Source organism: Ambystoma mexicanum, chromosome 6p (assembly GCF_040938575.1).
Source record: "Ambystoma mexicanum isolate Mex_15411 chromosome 6p, UKY_AmexF1_1, whole genome shotgun sequence".
In the NCBI taxonomy this organism is placed as follows: Eukaryota; Metazoa; Chordata; class Amphibia; order Caudata; family Ambystomatidae; genus Ambystoma; species Ambystoma mexicanum.
Window position 1 is genome coordinate 256055121 of NC_090935.1, and position 25138 is coordinate 256080258.

General features: G+C 45.1%; 1 protein-coding gene across 1 annotated transcript in view; it reads left to right on the plus strand.

Moving 5' to 3' along the window:
- ELAC1 (elaC ribonuclease Z 1) overlaps positions 1-24861 on the plus strand; it is a 75141-nt gene extending 50280 nt beyond the window's left edge. The window contains exon 4 of the mRNA XM_069626977.1: positions 23481-24861. Coding sequence (XP_069483078.1) covers positions 23481-23950 — 470 coding nt within the window. The 3' untranslated portion in view covers positions 23951-24861. The remainder of the gene's footprint in view (positions 1-23480) is intronic.
- The last annotated feature ends 277 nt before the right edge of the window (positions 24862-25138 follow it).

A 25138-nucleotide genomic window follows, 5' to 3' on the forward strand; every position in this document is an offset into this window, starting at 1 on the left:
GAGCTTGCCCCTTCCCACAATGGTCATTGTAAGGTATGGTTGCACAAGTAAAAATGGCCTCTTCATAAATAATATCTTAAACCTGGTGTGTCCTTGCTAAAAGTATGTATTCAGAGCAGTTATGCGCCACAGACATTCTTTGTATTTATTATTAATACGCCACACTAGCCACCTCTTAGTAGCCATGCGCAGTAAACGTGAATGTGCACACTAGAAATAACACAAAAAATTGTAAAAATGTAATTGCTGCAACAAGCTCGTCTTTAGGCACATTAAAAGTAACCAATTATCCCAAGTGTAAAAGACTAGTGTGACGAATCTAGCAACATCGTCACTGATTCCCTAGAGGGAAGCTTCTCTTACGTAGCCAGAGAGAGGCAGAAGCTACATGACTCTGATCCTGGGGGTGGCTATCTGCGGGAGGACCACGTAGTGGAGGTCAAACTTGAGCGAGAAGGGAGAACACTGAATCTGAATAATCCTTCAACTGTAATTCCTAATGCCGCTCATGTGCCTTTGCAACATTCCTGTATGTCTTATTGTGATGTAGATAGAAAATTCCTGGTCTTTCATGGTTATTTACTCAGACGAGGAAGAGGAATGGAGCAATGAGGATGACCAGAAGCGTTAAGCCAATGCTGCGTTCTAGATTTTGGAAAATGCTAACCAATGCTGGGACATTTAAAACGTACACAGCTGAACAGAACGCGAGAGAGAAATGGAGACTGCTGCTGATCCAACTTGTTCTGACGCTGGTTGGGACACCAGGAGACTAGCAGACTGCAGGATGCAACACAGAGGCTGATGAGAACTGTGTGCAGAGAAGCCAAGCCATGAGAAGTTTACTGCATTATTGCCACGAGCAGCTGGAGCCGCCGGCAAAAGCAGAGATGGCAAATCGCGAGCCAAGCGACTAACGGTACGCACTCCTAGGCTGCAGGGCGAGAGCAAAGAAGAGGGTGAGACACAAGGAACGCTGAACCCGGCAGAGAGGACTGGTGAGAGGGAATGGGACACCTGGGCTCTTCAGGGCGAATGCTGCGTACCGCTGACAGTGCAATAGCACCTAAAGAAAGGAATTTGAATAATTCATACAAATTTGCAAATTGAAAGAAAGGGTCTGTGACCCCTGACTTGAAAAGCATTATTTCCTGGATTCAAGAGAGTGAATGGAACAGCCCTGGCAGGATAGTGAACCAGACAGTGTGCAAGTCTGGGACCCACACCCAAGTGCGATACCTTGGCAGGTGAGTAAACCTGGGATAAGAAGAGAAGTGAGAAATGGTGATCACCAATACCCCTTTTTAAGGATAAGTAATGTTGCAAATACCCTTGGAGAGTACACCATGGCTGAAAAAGGATTGAGAAAGCTCTGGTGTCAAAACCCCTCCTTGAAATTGTGGAACAGTGACAATCGATGGACAAGGGAAGAACCATACTCCTTTAAGGATAGCTCCTTTGAAAGCCAGCGAGTAAGAGAAGGAAACATTCAAAAGAACTGTGTGCTTAAAGGGGACTCCAGGGAAGCCTCTTCTCCCTTGAACAAACATGAACTATGAGAAAGTGACATTCAAACCACCAGGAGAAATCTAGGGGAAGGGCAGATCCCTTTTCCTGGTGGAACCTAATCCCTTTTCTTTTATGCATCTTAGAACTTAATGTTTGGAAGTTGAAAAGAAAGCTAGAAGTGTATTGCTTACCGAAATCCCTGAGTTACACATTATATGGAGTTTAGTGTGCAAGGGTCCGTTTAGGGTTTTTGGATACAGGAAGGAGACCGCTTTTTGTTTTAACATCCTGACACAGACGGTCCTTAGTTTTGTTGAGGCAGGGAAACCCCTCTTAGGGGTAGGGATAGATGGGATTTCTCCAAACCCCTTTTTCTTTTATGACACTGTGTCCGAGTCTTACTCTTGATCCCTTACACTAGGTTGATACACAAGTATCCCCATTTTCACTGCATTGTAAAATGCTGTGTGCAATGTTAAAAAGTTACACAAGTATAAATGTCAAAAGAGAAACCTAGTTTCCCAGTACTGATAGTCTGAAGGATTGATCAGTTTCCCAATAACATAATTAGCAGGTGGCCAGGCGAGTGAAGCAGAAGTCAGTTCCCTGTAAAGTCAGGACAGGTTCAAAAATAAAACGTTGGGGGATTGTGGCAAACCAGAAGGAGCCAGACTTGAGGTTAACATTTCAAGGGTCTTGATTTTAAGTTGAAAGGAAAAAGGCCTACCTGTCCCTATTGCTACGAGGGATTCCCCTGCATACAAACTAAACTAAGGGTGCACAAAATGTTCGTTCTTAACAGTTCACAAAAGAGAGATTTTTCCAAGCCTCTTTTTAAATGCCTCAGGAGTAATTGCTAATCTTTACACAAACCAAATGTCTCGAAATCTTGAAGGCAGCCCTCCAGATAAGGTGCGTAATCGGGCCTTTTAACGCACAGAAATCTTGTCAATACGGCCCTTTTAATTCTTGCTTGCGTACCACTTACACAGGCTATTTATGGCAGCACCCCAATAAATCATGGAGCTCACTGGTGACAGCTTGGCTAGCAGTAGCTTGCAAATCCACTCTTTATTAATCAACACAGTTCCTTGAAATAAGCAACTGGGATGGGTCCTGGTCTGTTTAATTTTTTTAACACACTCCTCTGTTAATGATTCTATCAAGATTATACTTTCTGAGTAATGTAAAAGGGAATTTGTGTTTTGTTCACTTTGTCCAACTGCCTGCATTTTGTCGGTTACAGTGTTATTAAAGCATCTTCAATAATGAGCATGCTTATCACTTTGCTTTAGGACACAGGTAGTATTGTTTAAAATGAAAATTCTTAAACAAGGACTGCATATCTGCTTGGCTTGAATAGAGGCAGCGCAGTTGCAGCAGCATTGGAATTTTATGCTTTTTCTTTTCATCATAGAAGCACACCAATTGCATAGCTAGGCATGTGGTCTGAACTTTAACTCCCTTTCTGACCACCCACTGCAAGCAGGTATAATGGATACAGGTAGAAGCAGTGCTGTATATATTTTCAGTGGCACAGATTCTTCCTGTACCTCTCAACAGGACTGCTATATATTCAGGCAAAGTAGCCTAATTTATCAACGGAGCTGCTATACCTTACACATGTCATGGCACAATGCCAAATATTCGCAGCAGGTCTGATTGCATCATGTCCACATTTCTTAGCAGGACTGCTATGTTTTGGGACAGTACCTGCATTTCTTAACAGAGCTGCTGTTAAGAAAGCACAAACATGTGTTGGCATTTTCTGCAGCGAGCTAAAGTACAGAGCAAGAACATTGTCTGACGTCTTCCCACCAACCTCCGACAGTGCGAGAAGATGGCATTGCGGTCATATACTTTAATCCCTTCTACTTGGTCTTGCGCTTGTCATAACATCATCTTCTCCCATGTCAGATCACTGTGTCCCACTGCCAAAATTCTAGCACTTTTCAAAGCCTGATTATGAGTCTCTTGACTAATGTAGCATAATCCAAACAGGCTTAGAGCTTTTGACAAGCCATTTATGTCGGGCAAGCTTCACATGAAACTGCCAGTGCCCTAACCTCATGGGCCTTTCAGTGTCAACCGCCTGTTCGGAAAGGCAGCTCAGTGGGTCAATAACCCTGCTGCAGAGATTGTGTAATCTGTTAGTTCAAATCTTGTTAATAGGTGAGTTAAAGAGTCTGCATCAGAGATATGCATTTAAGATGCAGGTAACATTCATTTGTAACACAGTTGACTTAACGTTCGACTTATCAAAAGGACTGCTAAATGTTCAGTGATTCAGAACACAGACACATGTCATCCTGGATGCTCTACTTGTAATGGCTCATAACACATAACTCATCAGGGCTGCTATACCTGTAATGGCTCAGAACAGACGCCTCTCATCTGGGCTGCTATACTTGTAATGGCTCTGAATACACCCATCATCAAGGCTGCTATACCTGTAATGTCTCAGAACACACATCTCATATGGGCTCTTGTACTTGTAATGGCATACAGTGCTGGTAAAGCATCTGCATTCAAGCAAGTGCTGCATATGGTCAGACAAACCTCTATAATTCCCAGCCTAATGGCCAAAAGAAGGTTTGCACACATCTAAAAAGGAGCACCCAATGGTAAATCTGCACTAGATTTGTTAATAGAAAAGGCATTTCCAGATTTTTGGATATTTATTGGTGCAATGTAAAAAGAGAAACGGAAAAACAGGAGAGGAAGAGTAACTCTGAACCTAAGCAATACAGAAGAACAAAGGTGTGGCCAGGAGGGGTGGGCGAAGGGACAGATAACATACTAGACAATTTAAATCAGGAATTCTAGCAACATGAAGAGCGAGCAATGAACTACATGATGGGGCAACAAAAAAAGTGAGAAGGGAAAGAGTTAATAATAGGACAAACACAATAGAAGCGAGGGATACAAGCAGCACAAAAGAGGCATCTGGAGACAGTAAAATAAAACACAGATCAAAAGCAGGTGGGGAGAGATGGAAATGGAAAAGCAAGACTAGAGAAGGGCGGGCCAGTAACATAAGAGAAAGTGCAAGAAAGATGATCAAAAGGAGTAGCAACCACATCCGAGAAAATGGAAAAAACAGATATAGCCAGAGTAATGACATGAGAGAGTAAGAGGAGTTATATCAACCGATACAGCAAGATATAGGAGAGAAAAAGCAATAATAGAATGCAGAGATGGGGGAGGCAGAGGGACAGAGAAACAGACCGCAAAATGTGGTATTGCAACACTTAAGGGTGAGAGGCAGAGCGTCAGAAAGTGAGAGACTAGGAAAACAAAGTAGCAAAGTGAAGCAGAGATGGAGCAAAAACATGAGTGGCTGTCAAGCAGGTGGTGCAAGGCAGCAACTGTAGGCCCGACAGGCAGAGAAGTGATACTGGTAGAGTGAGGGACTTGATTTATTAATCACCCAATGTAATTAGCTGGCATCTGTAGTAACTCTTAACAGAGTTTGTGCCCAAGTATCATGAAGATGAAGCTCGGCAGTATGTATCAAACAAGGTTTTTGTGTGGGGAAAATGTTTCCACAGGTGCAATACATTTACAACCACTTTGAAATACAGCTGTTTTGTGAGTTTTTTTCGCTCTTGAAATTGGATTTACTCCTAAAAAGTAGATACTCTCACTCCAAATTCCTATCTGGAGCACTGCTTGTAGGGTAGGGATTTTACCATTAGTCAGTTTTCACCAACTTGGACCTTTTCTCTCCACTAATAGTGTGCCTTGTATAGATTGCTCGAACCTTGCAGGTTCCCTTCTTGTAACAATGGCTCTAAACGCTCTTGGGCTCTCCATGCCCCTCTGGTCCTCCAGATTACTTATTTCTCTTTCTTCGTTGAATTCAACTCACTTCCCCCCCGTCTTCCCCCCCAGGCAACCCGAATACCTTCTCTGCCTTCAGGTGTGCTGCAGTGGGATGGCAACTCTGGCACATATGTGTCTTTTCTCCTTCTCATCTCGGCAGTCTCAGTGATCCTTGCACCGAGAGCAGAGGATTTGTTCCTCCATTGTCTCCTGGTTTCAGCATCAGTTTGCAGGTCTCAGGCCCACCATGGCTACTGCATAGTCACGCCACCTGGTAAGATGGTTCTTCCCTAGTCTCTCCTTTTGTCTCATCAAAGCCGCCATTCTCGGTGCTGGACCTTCCGGTGTCTAGCTTTCCCCTCTTCATTGCCACATGCTACTGCTGGCTCCACGGTGTAGCAGTCTCTGCCCCGCCAGGATATTCTGATGTCAGAGGATCACCTCTGCGTAGGATTCTTTCTCCTCAATTCAAGGATCCTCGTCCTTTTTATTCACCGTACTTCCAAAGGGCGTGCTGTTTTTCGTCAGCTGCTGGATGCAAGGGTATTCCAGCATTTGCTTGAGCCAAAGATATGGAAGTAATGTCAATAGGGTTTAAATTCAAAACGGAAGCAACAGGATACTTGCAGAGAGGTCCTACTTTCCCAGACCCCTACGGATGGTCTTGCTTAGCGTGCTCACCTCCCTAGCCTCACAGGGGGTGCTCCCCATAAGGGAGAAGTGATGAATTAGTCACAGGGTCCAAAGAACTATGGAAGGAAAGTTGCCATTAAACAAATCTTTCCTAACATCAATTTATCAATCTTTGATAATTAAAGGCTGAGTCATCCCTGCTGAGATTAGAACTTGGGACTGTTGCAGACACAACACTGAACCATCTAATAATCAAGCACTAGACCATTGTTCTCGGGAGGATTTCTCTCTGCCCAATGTTCAGTGGGTGAAGTCAGTGAACCGCAAATAGGTGGCAAGCTTTCTCTGACACGCCTAGGGTTGGAGTTGGCTGAGCAGCATTGTGCTTTTAAGATGCAGCAGAACATGTTCTAACATTCAATAAAGGCATTTCCCCAGTGTTATTGTTCCATCAGAGGGGTAAGTAATGCTATGTAGATTACTGGTTATTGCACTTTGGGTAGGAAGAGTCCTTAAAGTAGCACACCCTGTTAATGGTCAGTCTGTTCAAGGTCAATTGCATCCTTTGTGTGTTAGCTTAGTGTTCATCTGCTATTGCAAACAACTAGAGAGACAAACTGGCTTCTGATTGGTTTGTGTAAGAAATTGTCCCTGATGTTGCAGAAATCACAATGTCGGTTAAAAGCCCAGTATTAGAGAAATGGCCTCTGTTCTGAATACCTCTAGAGGAGGTCTGCAAATGGTGGAACTTCGGAGGCAAAATGGTTGGGATGCTTCCGGCAGATAGTACCCAACTATTTCAGTTCTCACATGGGCCAAGAGTCCAAAGTGGTTGGCTGTTAACTTTGATGGTGAAGTGTCTGCTCTGTGGCAAAATTATCCGTAGACAGGTTTGTCTGCTGCAGCATTCCTGAGGAAAGGGACTACTCTGCATCATGCTGAGCCGAGCAGTGCTGCTTGTCCAGAAACGGAGGCAATGTAGTAACGCTGCTTGCATGTTCACAGCTCTTCTCTGCCTTTACAAGGGCTTTCAGGCTCATTGCTTTTTGTACTGCCATGTCTCTGGCTCTGTCTGGTACTGATGCTCTGGTTGTCCAGTGAGCCTGCCTCTTCGTTTGGGTTCTGTGAAGCAACCAACAGCAAGGCTCTGTAAGAGAACAAGGTCCTTAGACTGTGCTTGCAGGATCAAGGGGACAGGGTGCTGGTTCTCCAGTTCCTTTTAGGCAGTGAGATTTCTGATGTCAGATCATTATTGGCAGGATGAAGTCAGGTAGTGCTTCTACACTCTTCTATGCCAGGCGCTCTTCCCTACGCTTTTGCGTCCAGTGCCGATGCAGACTCCCTGTTATATGGGGAATTTGGGAGCTGACTGATCACACAGCTGACAATCTGGAGTGGGGCTGCCCCCCCCACCCTCTTCCATCATTCAAACTCTTTGGTACATTTTCCCAGACTTCCACTCAGATTTAGATTCTGCCGATGAATTCAGATGTCATTCTCCATATCGGGTCGTAGATCTGCAGCGCTTTTTTTTTCGAAATCATGCAGAAGCTATAATTTAATATGGCCATATCTTTGTCATGTTCACCCTTGCAGGAGCAAGGGATGGTGGTTGTGCTTGGTACTGCAAATGCAAGGTTTTAGGAGTTTCATCCTACACAGTGTTTTGTCATCTTAACGGTCTCTTTTTGAGGGTCAAATAGCATTGCTCTATTGCTATGATGTATTCTGCGATAAACTCCATTAATAACTTGTTTTGGATATCCTTTTTTCTTGAGTTTAGGTTTTAGCTGGCCAACATGTCAATCATAATTCGATACCTTCGTACAATTGTGCTGAATATGAGACTACCCACTGATAGATTCAGCGTAAGACTGACCGGATGGTAACTTAACCTAAGAACAAGTGTTCATGATAAATCTATTTTGGCTACTTTGGGGTAGTTAAAAGGTTATCCTTTTGGGATGCAATGGCTCAGTGTGGTAGTTGGTGCTTAGTAATATTTCTAAAGTAGGTTTCCTGCAAAGGAAGCGGGCAGCTACCATTACTGGTTGTCTAGGGAGACTCCAAACAGGATTTCTGTATATGTTCCACCACCAACGGTAAGGCAAGGGAAGCTACATGGACAATCTCTGCTCCAAATGCTAGTGAATTGGGACAATGGGGACATCAAAACCAGAAAGCAAACCATCCCCTCCAACCCCGATCAGAATTGACAATGACCTAGGTAAGTCTAGGCTATTGGGGACAACTTCTCTCACCATAGGTGGCTGTGTTTAGAGCCCAGGAGTCGTGGGTGCCGTGTATTCTTTGACAATTTTTGCTGCTGGGTTCTGGTTTTAGTCTGTGACTGCACGATACTGAAGATCACCAGGCTGGACTCAGATTGAAGGACTTCTGCCACCAAATCCATGATCCTGGAAGACTCACAGGACACCACAGACAAGATGAGTGCTTACGTTGACCCTGCACAGGTTCTGCAGGCATACAAACGCAGGACCAGAGGACCTGGGCTCCAGTAAGTCTCCTCTTTTCTGCAGAGAGCAGCAGCAGCACAGCCATGGTCCATGTTGAGAGTGCACCGCATGGTTAAATTACCAAGCTGCAAGAGATCCAGGCAACAGGAGATGTTCCCTCTTCAGATGGTGGATGTCAGCTGCAGGCTCATGTCTCTTCAGAGCTCCAGGAGGTTGACCATATCTAACCCTCTTGGTTGATGGCTTGACAATGGTTGTCCCAACTGTACTCTTCCACTGTCTCATTGCAGCCTCTCGTGCTTCAGTTCCTTGGTCCCAGTTGTCGACTACTGGTATGGCTTCAGCTCCTCTCCTGATTGATCTATAAAACCTTGGGCTGGCGAGTGCCCATCCCACCTTTCTGTGGACCTGAAACATTCAAACTTTGGGCGGCTGTCCAAACATGAATAGCCTTCTAAGGTACAGTCATGACCTCACACAAGTTCGGTATATGTATTGGGTATTTCTGCATTTCCTTGCACAGTCCAAACCGGTTCTATGCACACAAAGCCTCCTTCCCGGGCTCTGGCTAGAGTTCTAGAAGAGGATGCCTATATATGGCCATTTCCTACCCCTGCCCAAGGAGAAGACAGCCAGGAATGACTGTGATGCTCAATGCCAGGGCTTGAACAACATGGCCCAGAATCTTACACGTTGTAGCATACAAAAGGCTGCCATGGGGTAATAAATAAAAGGTGAATATTATTGCATCTAAAAAGTATTAAAAAAAATCGTTACCCTGCCACCAGCCTGTCTGGCCTTCACCAAATGAGGGACAAATGCCCATACAGCCCAAAAAAATGGAAACCTGTTCCACTGCACTTCTCTCCTTTAAAGGGGGTAGTAAGTATAGGCTAGTATTGACCTAAATAGGGAACACAATCCCCTGCACTGGTAGCCTTAAGTTCTCATCAGTTGGGAGTGAGGTTAAACATGTCCCTGCTCCCAAAAGTCAAGTCAGGATCTCTAAACAGTTGGAAGATATGCTGGGGTCCCATTGAAGTAGATGGGGTTGGGGGATTGTGAGCAACCTAAGGGAATCCTCCCGTTTATTCCCCCTTTTACCAATCACCATACCCAGTTGCTCTCATCTCAGCCAGAAAATATGAAGGAGCATACAAACTCTTTGAAAACTACCTTTCCCACAATGCATCAGATATTGACAGAACGGAATGCAGGGAAATGGGAGGAAAGTACTCAGGATTGAAACTCGAGATCCACCCCTTTCAGCTACTCAAGCCAATACCCTCTCCTTTTTAGTCAGGGGTCACTTACTTTTATACCCCATATCACCCTCCCCATTCACTGGGACGAAGAAGAGCAAGCAAATAGGAAGAAATATTTTCCATAGGAATCAACAGAGAACAGCCTGCTATGGAAAACGGCCATGTTGTCACCTTAATAAAGTCAGGCAATTAATTTCAATCATCCACACCTGAGTCCCAATTGGCCAATTATGGTCTCACGCCCCGCGACGTGTATTCTCTAGACCTCGAGGGACGCAAGAGAGCGAATTACGTACATCAGTTACATATATACAAAATGCATATCATACAATCAGCTATGACATGTTTAACACCCCCTTTTATTGAGTTTCTTTGAACTCCGGATGATGATGGACATTCCGACGAGTATGACAATTATGACACTTTCGATGTCTATTCTAGTAACAATGTGAAGTGCAGAGGCATCTTCTAGTTGTTGAACAGAACACGGTGCTTCTGTTCTTGGAAGCAAGCTGCACACGGGGGAAGAGTCACATTCCAAGCTTTGCTATCTATGAGGTGCTATTCGTGTCCTGGGAGCCGACACGCTCTAAAGGGTTTTGTGAAGGGGGGCCGTAAGAAGAGCATAAATCAAGCCTTTAGCTTCTTTATTCTAACATATTCTACCACAGTACGAGACTGGCTGGCAGCTGTGAAATGATCGAATGTCCTGCAGCTCTCCCTCAAGGCTACAGAGAGGGAGCGTGGGCATTCCTTTCTGGGCTGCTCATGAGGAGTTTCAACAAACTCCTCAGTCCCGCGGCCTTGCCCTTTCATATTCAGACAACAATGTTAACAGTTGAGCAGAGTAAGCAGAATTCGCAAGAATTGCAAGCTGCAAAGCAGTTTTAGACAGAAAGCAATGAGCAATGGTTAACAAGCAAAATGGCGATTCTTGCTACGTTTAAAATGGCCGCTTGTTGGTCAAGCATAGCAGTCTGTATTTCTATAATTCTGTGCATAAGACGGTTGGCCTTCGGCCATCAAGATACGTCTATCATCCAAATGAAGGGTATTCACTTTTCCAGATTGACAACCAGAGAAAACCAGGACAAACAAACTATGCCGGATGTTCAACCCGGGAAGGAGGAGAACCTCAAGGCAACCACCGGGGGAATGACAAACCCTCCTTTTGGCCGTATGCCAAGCGTCTTATTCATTCATTGTATCCTCCTCTTATGAGGATAAGTCTGGGGTATCTATGTTTGAACCTTTCATGCTATCATAATCATCATCTTCATCATTAATATCTATAGCCATGAATTGTTTTACTGTTTTTGTTTCATCAGTGTCTTTGTTATTTCGGTCATGCGTTTGTTTTCCTCTCGACACCATGTGCATACATTCCTTAGTACATCCCTCAGTTATCTCAGTGCAAACTATTGGTAGGCATTGTATGCAACAGCAACATGTTATGAATATACCAAGTACCACCACTAGTATCAAAATTAGCTTCCATCCCCAGGACCGCAATAGTCCCCAAAACCAGGATCCTATCCCCCAACCCCCTTCTTCAGTTTAGAGTGTGGAACTTAGGACATGTAATTTCCGGATTGCTTTAAATATCGTAGGGGAGTAATCATCTATAAACACACAGCATGCAGTTTTTACGAGTTTGCAAACTCCCCCACGATCAACTAATATTGTATCAAGAGCCATTCTGTTTTGTAGTGCCATTAGCCTAATTCCTTTTTCTTCCAACGTCATGTTGTATAAGATATCCGTTGTTGTATCTATTGTATTTTTTAGTATTCTGGACAGTTTCCTTATGTTATAGGAGTTTTCTATTTGGGCCAAGAATGGTATAAACGATTTGGCTACATCCATTGCTATCATTCCATCTTCACTACTCCTTCGGGTTCTACCTTTTAATCGCCTCACTACTTCTGCAGTTTCTAAGAGGAACACTCCTGGGAATAGTAGACCCAGGTAACACGTACCTCCCCAGTTTCTAGGTAACCATGGATATGCGCTTTCCCCACATATGAAATAAACGGGGTCTCCTACGTATACTGGTTCAACTTCATATTTTAGGACCACTGTATTCATGCACCCAGAGGACGTGCCTACTAAGTAGGTACCTTTTTTTCTTCAGGCATAACGGGACAGTTCTTGGGCTGTAATTCACCGCATAGGATGGTGGCACAGCGTCTTTGTTCCATTCTTCTCTCATGCGGAACGTGATTACTGATGTTTTTTCTGGCGGGGACAATCTATCCTGCCTATATTGTTTTGTTATTTTTCGTGTACTCTTTGGCGTGGGTTTTGGGATTATTACACGTGTTTTATGGAATATGGAGCAGCCCACAGGTCTCATGATAATTTCCTCGAAATCATTCATATTTGTTTTATCTAATTGACCCGTACTGCTTCTGTTCCATTTCCCGAATAACATTGCACCCAAAGATGCTCTGCATGCAGAACTTAATGGCAACGTTTGTACATACCATCCTATCCCTTTCCCACCATGCTGTGGTAAATGTGCACACACCCAGCAGTTTCTTTTCTTTAAAACTGCATGGGTCATGTTCATTATTAGCAACAACGTGTTGTTGCCATACCCTTCTCTATGTCTCTCTTCAATTGGGGACAATGTACCAGTGATTACATGAACCTGGCTTTCAGTAGTGGACACATTTGTTTCTGGTAAGAGTGTTTCTAATGGGTGCTTTGACTCCATGCACCATAATACAATGCCTATTGTCATTGGTACTACCATACTTATGAAACACAGAACCAGTGTCCAAGTTAGTACACCATTTTTTTTACCATGCCTTTTCCCTGAATTTACAGTCTCTATAACTATCATTTTCTCAGCAGCGGTGCAGGAGGAAGCTGAAACCAGTTTCAACTTTTCCTTCATCGTTCTTCTTCTTACTGGAAAAGTTTGTCGTGGAGATCTCTCGTTGTTACACTTGCTCTGATGCCAAAAGTTCAACGGAAAAATGTCATAGTTCATTCTGCCAGCCCTTCGCAGCCTTTACCATTGGTTTGGGCAAGATTAGTAGTATTCCTTTTTTCCCACTGCTCAGACGAGACCGAGTACTATGTGCATCCAGCTTGTCCTGCTCTGGCTTAGGACACATGTACTCTGTCATAAACGCACCGAGGAGCCGTGAGTCTTGAATTGTCCGATTTGCACAACTCTCACACCTCTCTCCTCTACACCCCTGGTTCCTTCTCTGTCCGTGAGTGGAACCAAAGGCAAAAACACCAAGAATCAGTGGATCACTTCGCCCTCCGAGGCCTGAGGTTGTACCGTTTCACTCCTGGTATGGTGTGATCTGCGAACAGTGCCGATGCACTTCCAGTGTCAGGCTCAGTGTCGCCCTGCGGCGCAATGACAGGTGACGTGGAGCGCCGCGGCAATGATGCAGATTCTGTTATTGGCTCTGGTGTGGTTACAAGATCTGATGGGTGCCAAAGGGGCACACACTCCTTTTTTGCAGCTGTTTGCAATGCTGATTCTGTGTCGTTCAACAATGATGTTGTTTCTGCTGGACAGCGTTGGGGCACTTTTCGCCCTTTCCCCTTTTTGGCAGTCTCTTCAGGCTCTGTTTCGAGTTTCATTTCTTGCTCGGGTTTCGTTTCGAGTTTCACTTCTCGCTCAGGCTGATGCTGTGGCAGTCGACTGGCAGTAGTTTCTTCTGCTTCCAAGACCGTTTCCTTTCTCTGGTCGTCGGAAGTTGTCAGCAGTCCTGGGAATCTTTTGGCATGTGTCGCATGGATCCATGCCTTGCGACCGTCCACTCGAATGGCCGTCTGTGTCACCAAAAGTACTTGGTAGGGGCCGCGCCACCTGGGTGCTAATGACGTCTTCCGTTGAAAGTTTTTAATCAGGATCCAGCTTCCAGGCTCCAGCGCGTGCCCTGGTCCGGTGTATCGCACTGGTAACGCCTCCTGCACCTGCTGATGAATCAAATGCAACTTCTGCATTAAAAGGCCACAGTACGTGCTTCACACAGGATGCTCGACCTCACATAATCTTTTGGGCTGCGGTGCGCACCATACATTTGCCAGTCTCCCCATGATAATTTCATAGGGAGAGAGCCCAGTTTTAGCCTGTACAGATGTGCGCATGCATAAAAGTGCTAGAGGTAATGCATCTTCCCAACTCAACTTGCTTCCAGCACATATTTTTGCCATCTTGGCGTTTAGGATGCCGTTATGTCTCAACAATTCCGGCGGAACTCGGATGCCTGGAGCTGTGGAATCGCTTGTCAATCTGCAGACCTGCACAGATCTGTAGTACTGCTGCGCCCACAAAGTGTGGGCCGTTATCTGACCACAGGACACGGGGCAGCCCGAACCGGGAGAAATACTCCTTCAACATGACTTTTGCCGTTGACATGGCAGTACAGTCTTTTAAAGGATATGCCTCCACCCACTTGCTAAATGCACAAATCACCACTAACACATATTTGTAGTTCTGGCACCTTTCCATTTCTATGAAATCAAAATGGATCACCTCGAATGGCATAGAGGGTGGGACAAAACTACCTACTGGAGTCACGGTTCCCTTCCCTACATTGTGTTGCAGGCACGTAATACAATTCTGCACTAGCCTTTCTGCATTCTTTTTTATGTGCTCATTTTTCCATACTGTGGATAAATGCTGTACCATCTTCTTCGCGCAAATGTGGGTAGGGCTATGCGCCATTGTAACCATTGCGGTTATGTAACAATTTGGCAACATCCAGTTCTTGGTCTCTTTGTCCACCCAACATCCTTCCAAATCTAACTCAGCAGAGCCCTCAGCCCACCCCCTGAATCTCTTCGGTCGTGGCCTCAGCCTGCATTTCTTTGACTGTGGCAACTCCATTCTCTATCATACAAGGTACTTCCTCTGTGTGTACTGTCATCATCTTATTATGTAGGTCAGTGGCAGTTTGTTTCGCAATCCTGTCTGCAAATGCGTTTTCTTCTCCTATTTTGCATGTCACCTTTTTATGCGCTTTGCATTTTACTATTGCCAGGCGCTTTGGAAACGTGAGTGCAGACAACAACCGCACAATCAAAGGGCCATGCTGAATCCTGGCCCCATGTGATGTCAAGAAGCCCCTCTCAGCCCAGAGTCGGCCAAAGTTATGAACCACGCCAAAGGCGTACTGGCTGTCAGTATAAATATTCACGTTCAAATTCTCAGAGAGTTCACAAGCTCTAGTCAAGGCTATAATTTCTGCGGCTTGTGCTGAATTATATGGGATTCTTTTACTTTCCACAACCCTTTCTAGAGTAGTGATAGCATACGCGGCAGTTGACGTGCCATCTGGTAATTTGAAACGAGAGCCGTCACAAAACAACTCCCCATCCGGCTCTTTTTGTGGGGTGTCACTCAGATCAACTCTTCCCTTCGTTTCTTCCTCGGTGACCATTAAACAAGCATGGGGTGGTGATTCGTTGTCACCAATTTCTGCTATGGGCAATGGCATTAATTCTGCAGGATTCAATGCTCTACACCTCATAATTTGGATGTGGGGTGCAAACAGGATGAGTTCATATCTTGTTAATCTCGCGGAGGTGAGGTGTTGCGCCTGGGTCCTACTTAATAGAACGTCTATAGCATGTGGCACCATCAGAATTAAAGTGTGCCCCAAAACCATTCCTTCCGTTTGTTTCACTGATGCAGCAGCCGCTGCAACAGATCGCAAACATCGTGGTAGTGCGCGCGCTACAGGGTCCAGCGCAGAAGAATAATAGCCGCATGGCCTATTTCTTCCACCTTGTTCCTGTGTCAAAACCGCCAACGCACATCCCTCACTCTCACTAAACAGTCTAAATGCTTTAGCATAATCCGGAGTGCCTAAAACTGGCGCAGAACATAAAGCCACTTTCAACTGATCAAACGCTTTCTGACATTCTTCATCCCACTGCAAAGGCATCGCTGCATCCTTTTTAGTTAATTTCATCATCGGCTTCACAATCAATGCAAAATTACTGATCCACTGCCGACTTATTACAGCTCTCACTCCTTTTTGAGTTTTTGGAATAGGCATACTAGAAATACTTTCTATGCGTTCTGGTGTTAATCTTCTCCCTTCCTTCGAAAGTAGGTAACCCAAATAAGACTCCTCCTTTTGATTATACTGGAATTTCTTCAAACTTGCCTTGTGACCATGGGTCGCTAGGTGTGTCAATAGTAATATAGTACTTTCTTTGCAGATCTCTTTTGTGTCAGCAGCTAGTAACAAGTCATCTATGTACTGCAAGAGTGCACAACCTGTTGGTAGTTCTAGCATATCTAGCTGTTCCTTTAGTGCCCTGCTGTAAATGCTCGGGGTTTCTGTGTATCCTTGTGGAATGCGTGTGAATGTGAATGATCGACCTCCTAAAGTGAACGCGAACAGATATCTACTGCTTTTATCCACTGGAATGCTAAAGAACGCGTTCTTCAAATCAACTACACTAAAGTATTCTGCAGTGGCCGGTATCATTGTCAGTATTGTTGTGACATCTGGGACCAAAGGGAATTGTGGGTCTACCACTTTGTTCAATGCGCGCAGATCAATTATGAAACAATATGGTACTTCATTGCCTCCTTTCTTGTAAACTGGAAGAATGGGGCTGTTGCACGTGCTACCTGCAATTTCTTCAACCACCCCCAATCTCACCAGGTCAGTAACAATATTCTTTAATCCCCTCTCACCTTCAACAGAAATTTTATACTGGGGAATTTGTGGTAATGTAACACCTTCTTTCAAAGTTATTTTTGCTGGCTCTATTTTCAAGCATCCTACATCGTTATCATGCATTGCCCACAGACAGGTTGGTACTCTACTTAGCTCTTCTGGTAACCCTTCTGACATAAATTCCGTCACCGGTGCATCGTGAGGCCAAATCGTGAGGAACACCCCATCTGCCGTACAATGTATAACTGCCCCCAATTTTCTCAACAAATTTAATCCTAGCAAGTTCTCCCCACAATTTTCTGTCAGAAGAAATGGACACTGTTCCGTAAATGGTCCTATTGTAATTGGGACAGCTTTGGACACAGGGTTAATTACTGGTGTACCTGCAAACCCTACAGAAACATTCTTTTGCCCCGACAGTGGGATCTCCGGAACCAAGTGGTGGTCTATCGAACACTTTTGTGCCCCTGTATCTACAAGGAAACGTTGCTCCTTATTCCCGACTCTTATTTCTACGTAGTGTCCTCTCTGATTCACGGGAATAGACACTGGTTCCGACCCCTGCCGTGGGCTGTCCTATTGCAAAAATAACACATCGTCCGAAGTGTAGTCAACGCTGCTGCTATAATACGTGTTTGGCTGTGTATCAAAAATATTCCCATTTCCCCCTCGGTGTCCTCCACTCTGATCATTTCTCTGTTGGCCCTGCCCGCCCTGATTTTGGTTCGGAACACTTTGGTTCAATGCCTGGTTCTGTTGAGCTTGGTTTTGACCATGGGATTGGTTTTGATTACCTCCATTGGTATATACCTGCTGCTGCATGCTATTTCTGCTTGGGCCATTTGACCCCTGATGTCCTCTATGAGGCCTTCTCTGGCCAAACCCACCTCTATTCTGTAGGTGCGGGCATTGCGCTCGCCAGTGTCCTTCCTCTTTACAGTACGCACATTGATTTAATCCCAATGACACCCCGTGCATACTATTCAAATTTCCCCTGCCTTGTGCATTTCCTCTACCTCTATTGTATCCAATTACCTGCTGCAGTAACACCCCTACCAACGTTCGCATCGCTTCTTTTCTCATCTCCAATGGGTACCCATTACACATCTCACTTACTTCCTCCACTGACGTTCTTTTGTTCGACATCCATCGCATTGTTTCCCCCACCCATGCCTGCAATCTTTGTTTATCACCTATTTGTCCTGGTGCCGGCAAATGCTTTGCACCACCTGGAAAAACTGTCAGCCGCGATTTTTTTCATATACAACCTCGACGCCTCCTTCCTACATTTCTTAATACACTCATGACTATATTCAGGTGTAGCAAACATTTCAGCATATCTATCTTCCATTTCATTTTTCAGTTCAATGAGTTTGTACACATGTTCTCTTACATCTTCATCTCTTTGCTCACTGTGTGCTATCTTATTCAAATCTAACAATCGTTGTGGCGGTAAATTCCCAAGTAACTTTTTCCATTCTCCCACCAAAAATTCCTCCATGTATTCCAACACTACCTGTCTCTCGTTGCTTCTTCGGTACCCATATAATGAGGCCAATGCTGCCGTCCCATCATTTCCTTCTATGTACATTTCTGCCTCTTGCTGTTATTCAACCTTTCTTTTGTTGCTGATCGCGCTGCGAGTTACCCGGCCGAATCCTGTTCCTTCAGCCCCGCCTCTTGCCTCCCCGGTCTCAATTTCGACTTCGGGAGGGGCGGATGGTGCTGAATCTGTCTCTGGAGCGGAAGGTGCGGATGGGACAAGTGACACAGGTGGCATCTGTGAAGGGCCTTGCTGGGTGCTGGGAAATTGCGCGTTTGCGGTCTGCGCTTGTGGGAGGGCTCGAGCTGTGGGTGGGGCGTGGGTTAATGCTTGCGTGAGGGGAAGTGCTTGGGCTGCGGGAGGGGGTATGAGAGCTACTGGTTGGGCCTGCGCAGTCACTACTGGCGTGTTTGGTTTCGATCCTGGTTTTGGGCCTCGACCCGTATGGGTTAACAAATGTTCCATTAATTCGTCTGCTATGTGTAGTTCCCGCTGCGGGTATATTCCTTCTATGTTCATTTGCTCACGTCTCCCTTCCCGTCTTAGACTTGCCGTCCACTCCTCCTCCTCCTTTTCTTCTGCTACCTCAAGCTTCGATTTGTGCCTACGCGCATGCTTCTCTCTACTCCTAAGTCGGAGCATTGCTTCCCTCCTCCAATCTTTGATAGTCTCAAAAGCTGCGGGTCGCGCTTTTTTCCTTATCAACACCCTTTCTAGGTTATCCATCCTCGCAATCTCAAAGCTACCATTAATCGGCCACTGATGGTCCTGTTGCTTTCTAGTTTGCCTATGCCAAATTTCACAAAATATTATCGCACCCACACCATATTTCGCATACATGTCATAAGCCGGCATTCCCCCAGGCGGTGCACTTTGGCCATTTTCCAAGGACTGTCTACCGCAGCGGAAAAGCCCCACTAAAGTGGACAGTACTCCAGGCATGTTTTTAACCTTCCCCTTGGTTAACCAACCTTACTCTGGATGTTTGAATTTGCAAAATCAACACTCTACCAATAATCAGGGTTTCGTTTGAATCGGGGAATGACTCACCTGATAAAACAAGTCGCCTGTGTCCTGACGCAACCCCTCCCAACGTCGTGTCTGCGCTTCTCTGGCTTCTGCCTCGTTTTGGGATCCTCGCCTCCTTTGCCCTCTGGCCCAGTACGTCGATCAGGGATCAGATGTGTGCAGATCTACGAAGGAATCTCTCCTCACTTCTACAGGGCGCCCCGTACACCTCTTGATCCCGGCTCGATCGTCCTGTCCTCGCCGTTCTTCCGCCTCTACTCCGTTACAACGTCTACGAAGGGGCAAGTGGGCGAGGGTCCCTATTCGGGCGCCATCTTGAAAGGGGCCCTTAGGGGTCCCTCGCGATATGGAAACAAGGCAATAACCATACACAAAAGGATGCACCAGGCACAAGGTTAAAATTCCCAATGCTAGGGTTTATTGCAAGCAAAATTGGCCAATTATGGTCTCACGCCCGCAACGTGTATACTCTAGACCTCGAGGGACGCAAGAGAGCGAATTCCGTACATCAGTTACATATATACAAAATGCATATCATACAATCAGCTATGACATGTTTAACACCCCCTTTTATTGAGTTTCTTTGAACTCGGGATGATGATGGACATTTCCGACGAGTATGACAATTATGACACTTTCGATGTCTATTCTAGTAACAATGTGCAATTTAGAAAGTGCGGAGGCATCTTCTAGTTGTTGAACAGAACACGGTGCTTCTGTTCTTGGAAGCAAGCTGCACACGGGGGGAAGAGTCACATTCCAAGCTTTGCTATCTATGAGGTGCTATTCGTGTCCTGGGAGCCGACACGCTCTAAAGGGTTTTGTGAAGGGGGGCCGTAAGAAGAGCATAATTCAAGCCTTTAGCTGCTTTATGCTAACATATTCTACCACAGTACGAGACTGGCTGGCAGCTGTGAAATGATTAAATGTCCTGCAGCTCTCCCTCAAGGCTACAGAGAGGGAGCGTGGGCATTCCTTTCTGGGCTGCTCATGAGGAGTTTCAACAAACTCCTCAGTCCCGCGGCCTTGCCCTTTCATATTCAGACAACCATGTTAACAGTTGAGCAGAGTAAGCAGAATTCGCAAGAATTGCAAGCTGCAAAGCAGTTTTAGACAGAAAGCAATGAGCAATGGTTAACAAGCAAAATGGCGATTCTTGCTACATTTAAAATGGCCACTTGTTGGTCAAGCATAGCAGTCTGTATTTCTATAATTCTGTGCATAAGACGGTTGGCCTTCGGCCATCAAGATACGTCTATCATCCAAATGAAGGGTATTCACTTTTCCAGATTGACAACCAGAGAAAACCAGGACAAACAAGAAACTATGCCGGATGTTCAACCCGGGAAGGAGGAGGACCTGAAGGCAACCACCGGGGGAATGCTCATTTCCACGATTCAGCTGAGGAATACCTTCATATTGTATGTAGAGGGAGAAAAACCGAATGGCATTTAGACGAGATGGAAGGCAGTCCACAATCTCAGATGGCATGTGTCTGCAACAGAAGGCAATCCACAAACTAACGGTACAAGGGCAGAGGGAATTCCAGAAACCAGACAGTAAAGAAAACAGGGTGGTAGTAGGCATCTATGGGTAGGATACTGGAATGGACATAGACCAATGAAGCACTGATGGCCTGTGCAGCGAAAGCTTCGTCGGTACGCTAATACACAACCCACACAAGAAAAAGCCAATGAGGGTATTTATGTGGGATACGATACTGGGCATGTCAGGCTCCAAGCTTCCAGGCGCAGGAGTGGCATGAACTGACCACCCTCACTGCGGACTTAGCGCCTGCAAGACTAAACGTACACAGGCCTCCGCGACCCCAGTAGGGAAGGAGGGTTAGGGACGCGTTGGTTGGATAGGTACGAGTAATGAGGGTAAGGAATGGGTAGTGGATGGCTAGGGGGACATAGGGTAAGCTTAGCAACTGTACAACATGATCATGCACCCACATGCATACAGTCACCGACAGACATATAACACAGTTGAACCAGTAAGGCACTTGGCTCTGGTTTTGAGTTCTGTTCTCCTGCCTGCGCACTCTCGGGTCCGTTATCTGGAGCAGTTCAAATGCTGGAAAGAGAGCTTGCATTAGTGATTGCACAAAATGCTGCACGTGGCTCACATAAGTACATGCAGCTGGTTCATGCAGCTATGACTGGCAACCTGCCCAGGGTAGGGTTCATGCAATGCATGATCTATTTGCACACTGCTAGTTTCTAAAGGAAGCCGCATGTGGCTTCATGCATACAGATCTTTTTCTGGCCGCACATGGCTATTTACATGCAGCAATTAGGGCTCAGCCGCACGTGGCTAATGACATGCGGCTCAAAGTCGGGCAGCACGTGGCTACAAGTATGCGGTTCATTAAGAGTTAACTGTGCGTACCTGTAAACATGCGGTTCCTTTGGTTGGCTGGACGTGGCTGCAGGCATGCGGTTCATTAGGAGTTAACTGCGCATGCTTATAAGCATACGCTTCGTGAGGCGTTAGGCGTTCATTGTGGTGCCAGATGATGGCCACCCGTGGCTTTAAAGCATCTGGGTCGCCCAGGACTAATCCTGCATGCGGGACAGTGTTTGTGGCGTGCTGTGCCAGTCTAATGGGCTGCCACTGTGCGTCTCATGCTGGGTGAGGTATCGCTGCTGGCAATAAGCTGTGCGCCGCACATAGCTTTAGAGGGAGCAGGGGGACGTTTCTGTTTGGGCTGTGCCCCCTGCGCTTGTTCCCCAGGTGCTTCACTTCCCCCCTCTGTCAGTGCTACTTATCTTTAGTATGCAAGGGGCCAGAATGAGGATTCCTTGGCCTGGCCCCTCGTGTTTTTCCCTGTTGCTGGTGCTCCTTCAGATGTGACTGCTCTGGTCGAGTTCTTAAGCATACGCCCTGTGCTTTTGCGCATGCGCGCGCACGTGCCACTCCTACCGTCGCTTCAATGTTGTAGTTCCTGGCCCGGAGGCAGCTGGGAAACATAGTTTGCAGGGCCTTCCTCCTACAATAAAGGCAAAGAAGCCTTTTATAAGGCTGCAATCATTTTCTTTCTTTGCTTCTGCTTTGCGTGCCTTCCTAGCTTCCCTTGTCTGGGGCCTTTGTGGTTGCCCCTTGAAACCACCCCCACACTCAACCAACAGACACTTGCACCCAGTGGCCTGACAGGGCAAGGCAGTTCTGGAAGGTGAGCCAGAAGAAGAGACAAAAAATGGGGCAAGATCGAATAATCGAATACAATGAAGTCAGTTTGGAATCTTAGGGAAAGCCAGGAAAAACCTCACTAAGCAATCCAGGGTCAAAATACCATGCAGGCAGGCCAATAGACAAGAAAAGGGAACCGGAGGGGCTGCACCAAACCAGGTCACCACAACAGCAATGCGGGTGAAGAAACAGGAGGCATCACAGGGGATCTTTGTTAAAGAGTGTCTATAGGCTAGACGAAAGATCACTTGGTCGTGCTCCTTAACTCCACATAAACACCAATGATACCAGGCACACCAGAAATTGTCTGGTAATGCAGAGTTCATGCGTGCTGTGCTCTGGGAAAGATGGGACTGATGGTTCTGAGACCCTATGAGAGTCGGAAGCAAGGCCGTCCTACTTCTTTCACAGCGTTGGCTCATCCTACACTCTGTGGCTTAGAATAGTCACGACCAAGGCTATGGGGCAGAAAAGCAATGGGACATACCTCATTGAGATATGTCCTGAAGGGGCATTCTTCAGAGGGGTTGAATGTGAAGGAATAGAGAACAAGCTAATGAACTAACATTGTTTTATCAACAACACACATATACATGGAAGTGGTGCAATTGTATTTGCATCAGTGTATATTTGCACCGACTGACAAGTAGAAAGATTCATATTTTGCACAAGTTGGTTGTTACAAATGTTGATGCCATGTTGCCTGGCACAGGTGCAAAAAATGTCCCCAGAGGTATTTATGTTGCATTGTGATGGTTATCTTATGCTAGGTCAGCAGCAAGTGAAAATCGGAGAAAATTGTGCCTCCAACATGTGAGAATACAATTACTGTACCCGCTTATTTTTTTTTTTTTTTCGATGCATCTGTTTTTAGCAGGGATATTTGATGTTCTAGTGGTGAGCCCTTTTTGCTCCTGGTCCTGGAGAGACGGGTTGGAGTCGAAAATAAAGCCCAGTGATTGGCAGATGTACACCATGTTCAGCATAAGGACGTTCAAATCCAAAATGGACATTCAAGCTCGGAGAACAGCTGCAAAGAGTTTGATTTTATTGGATGCAAAAATGTCAATTTTGTCTAATTGGCAATGATTTTTATTCCTCCTGTAGTTGAATGCTAAATCTGCTGTTCAGCGCCTTTTACTGAACTACAGCAACCTATGTCATTGAATAATTCTATTTTGAAAGAAACTTGCCACACTCCTGCTATTTTCTGATTATACATATCCACTTTTGTTTCGTATTTTTGTGTTGCTTATCTTTGTTTGAGCAAGAACTATAATGTCACGTGATATATACTGAATACACGAATAACGCACTTTAACATTCTTTTTCATAGGTGTACAGCCAGGGCCCATATACGGGAAACTGAAAAACGGAGCCACCATAGTTTTAGAAAACGGAATAACAATTTCCCCGTTGGCTGTCTTGGATGAACCCATTCCTGGAAGAAAGGTTTGTATTCTCGGTGATTGTTCAGGTATTGTCGGAGACGGAGGAATAAAACTGTGTAGTGGAGCAGACCTGTTAGTTCACGAAGCAACGTTAGACGATAACCAATTGGAGAAAGCCAAAGAGCATGGCCACAGCACACCCAGGATTGCAGCACAGTTTTCAAAACTCTGCAGTGTGAAACATCTGGTGCTGACACACTTCAGCCAGCGTTATAAGCCCCCCAACCAATTTGAAGAAGGAGACGATGATGTTACTGAACTAAAAAGGCAAGCTGAATCAGTAGTTGATGATCAAGAGGTGACTTTGGCAGAAGACTTTATGACCATTGCAATTATGCCAAGAAAGCAAAAATGAGTGTGGACGGCTCTTGCTAGCATCCGGGTGCACTAGGGTATGCGGAAGAGAGTATGTTGGCAGAGCTATGAACTAGTCTTTCTCTTATCCATGACCAAAAGGCCTCATGTGCCATTATCTGGCATGACATGGCTTCAACAAAGAACATTTTGACTCTCAGGAACTCTGACTCCCTCGATCACTACCTTGACAACTACACAAAGGGGAAGTATTCTTCCTGCCTTAGGCTGTGGGGAAGACACTAGGACATGAAGATAGGCAGCGTTTGAGGATCTGGTGATGGACGCATGTGCCAATGCCCCTGGCAAGCCAGGTCCTCTTGTCTGAGGTATAAGGTTTTCTTTGCAGGTTTTTGGTCTTCCTAGCCACAGTTTTGTCATGCCTAACCGAAGATTATCTCCAAATTGTTAGTTAAAGTGGCCTTTGAATATTGGCCCATGTGAGGAAAGAAAAATCATATGACGGGAGTGTGTGCAAATATTGTTTCTGGAAGAATATTTTTCAGATTAAATCCTAGCACTGATTTGCTACCCTCATTTTACTAAAAAGAAAGCTTTGTGTAGCCAATAAAGTTGAATCTCTTGCATAGCAATAAGTATGTCCTTAATGCAAGATTAAATATATTATTCAGTCTTGTTATAAAATGGTTAGGATGCATTTTAAACTTAAACTTTCTTTGTATGAGAATTTGTAATGTCTACTGTTACAAAATTGCACAAATGTATGAGAGTATACACTTTTAGACTTCTAATATACGTACTGAAGACATTTGATTTTTTTTAGTCCTAATAATGCATGAATTGCTCGTTTTATCAGCTGTCACTATCTGTACTGCAATGTTAATGTACAGCCGGGAAGTATATATTAAAGCATGAACCTAGGTTTTTCATTAAACAGTAATTTCAAATGTTTCAGCTTTTATTGATTTTAATTTTAAGTGCATATTTAGTTTACATAAAACTTTATACAATCTCATGTTTACTCAAATATACACAGATGCATTATTTCTGTTCATACACAATATCTAAAATGTATAAACTCCTGATAATGTGATTAACTGCATGCGTTTTCTCCATTTAGAATCCTTGTCATTTAACTTTTCAGTATTAAAAATAACTCCTTAACATTTCCTTCCTTTCGTTCCAATAATTCACAATGGGCAAATTCAGTCCAAATTGTTGGCCTTTC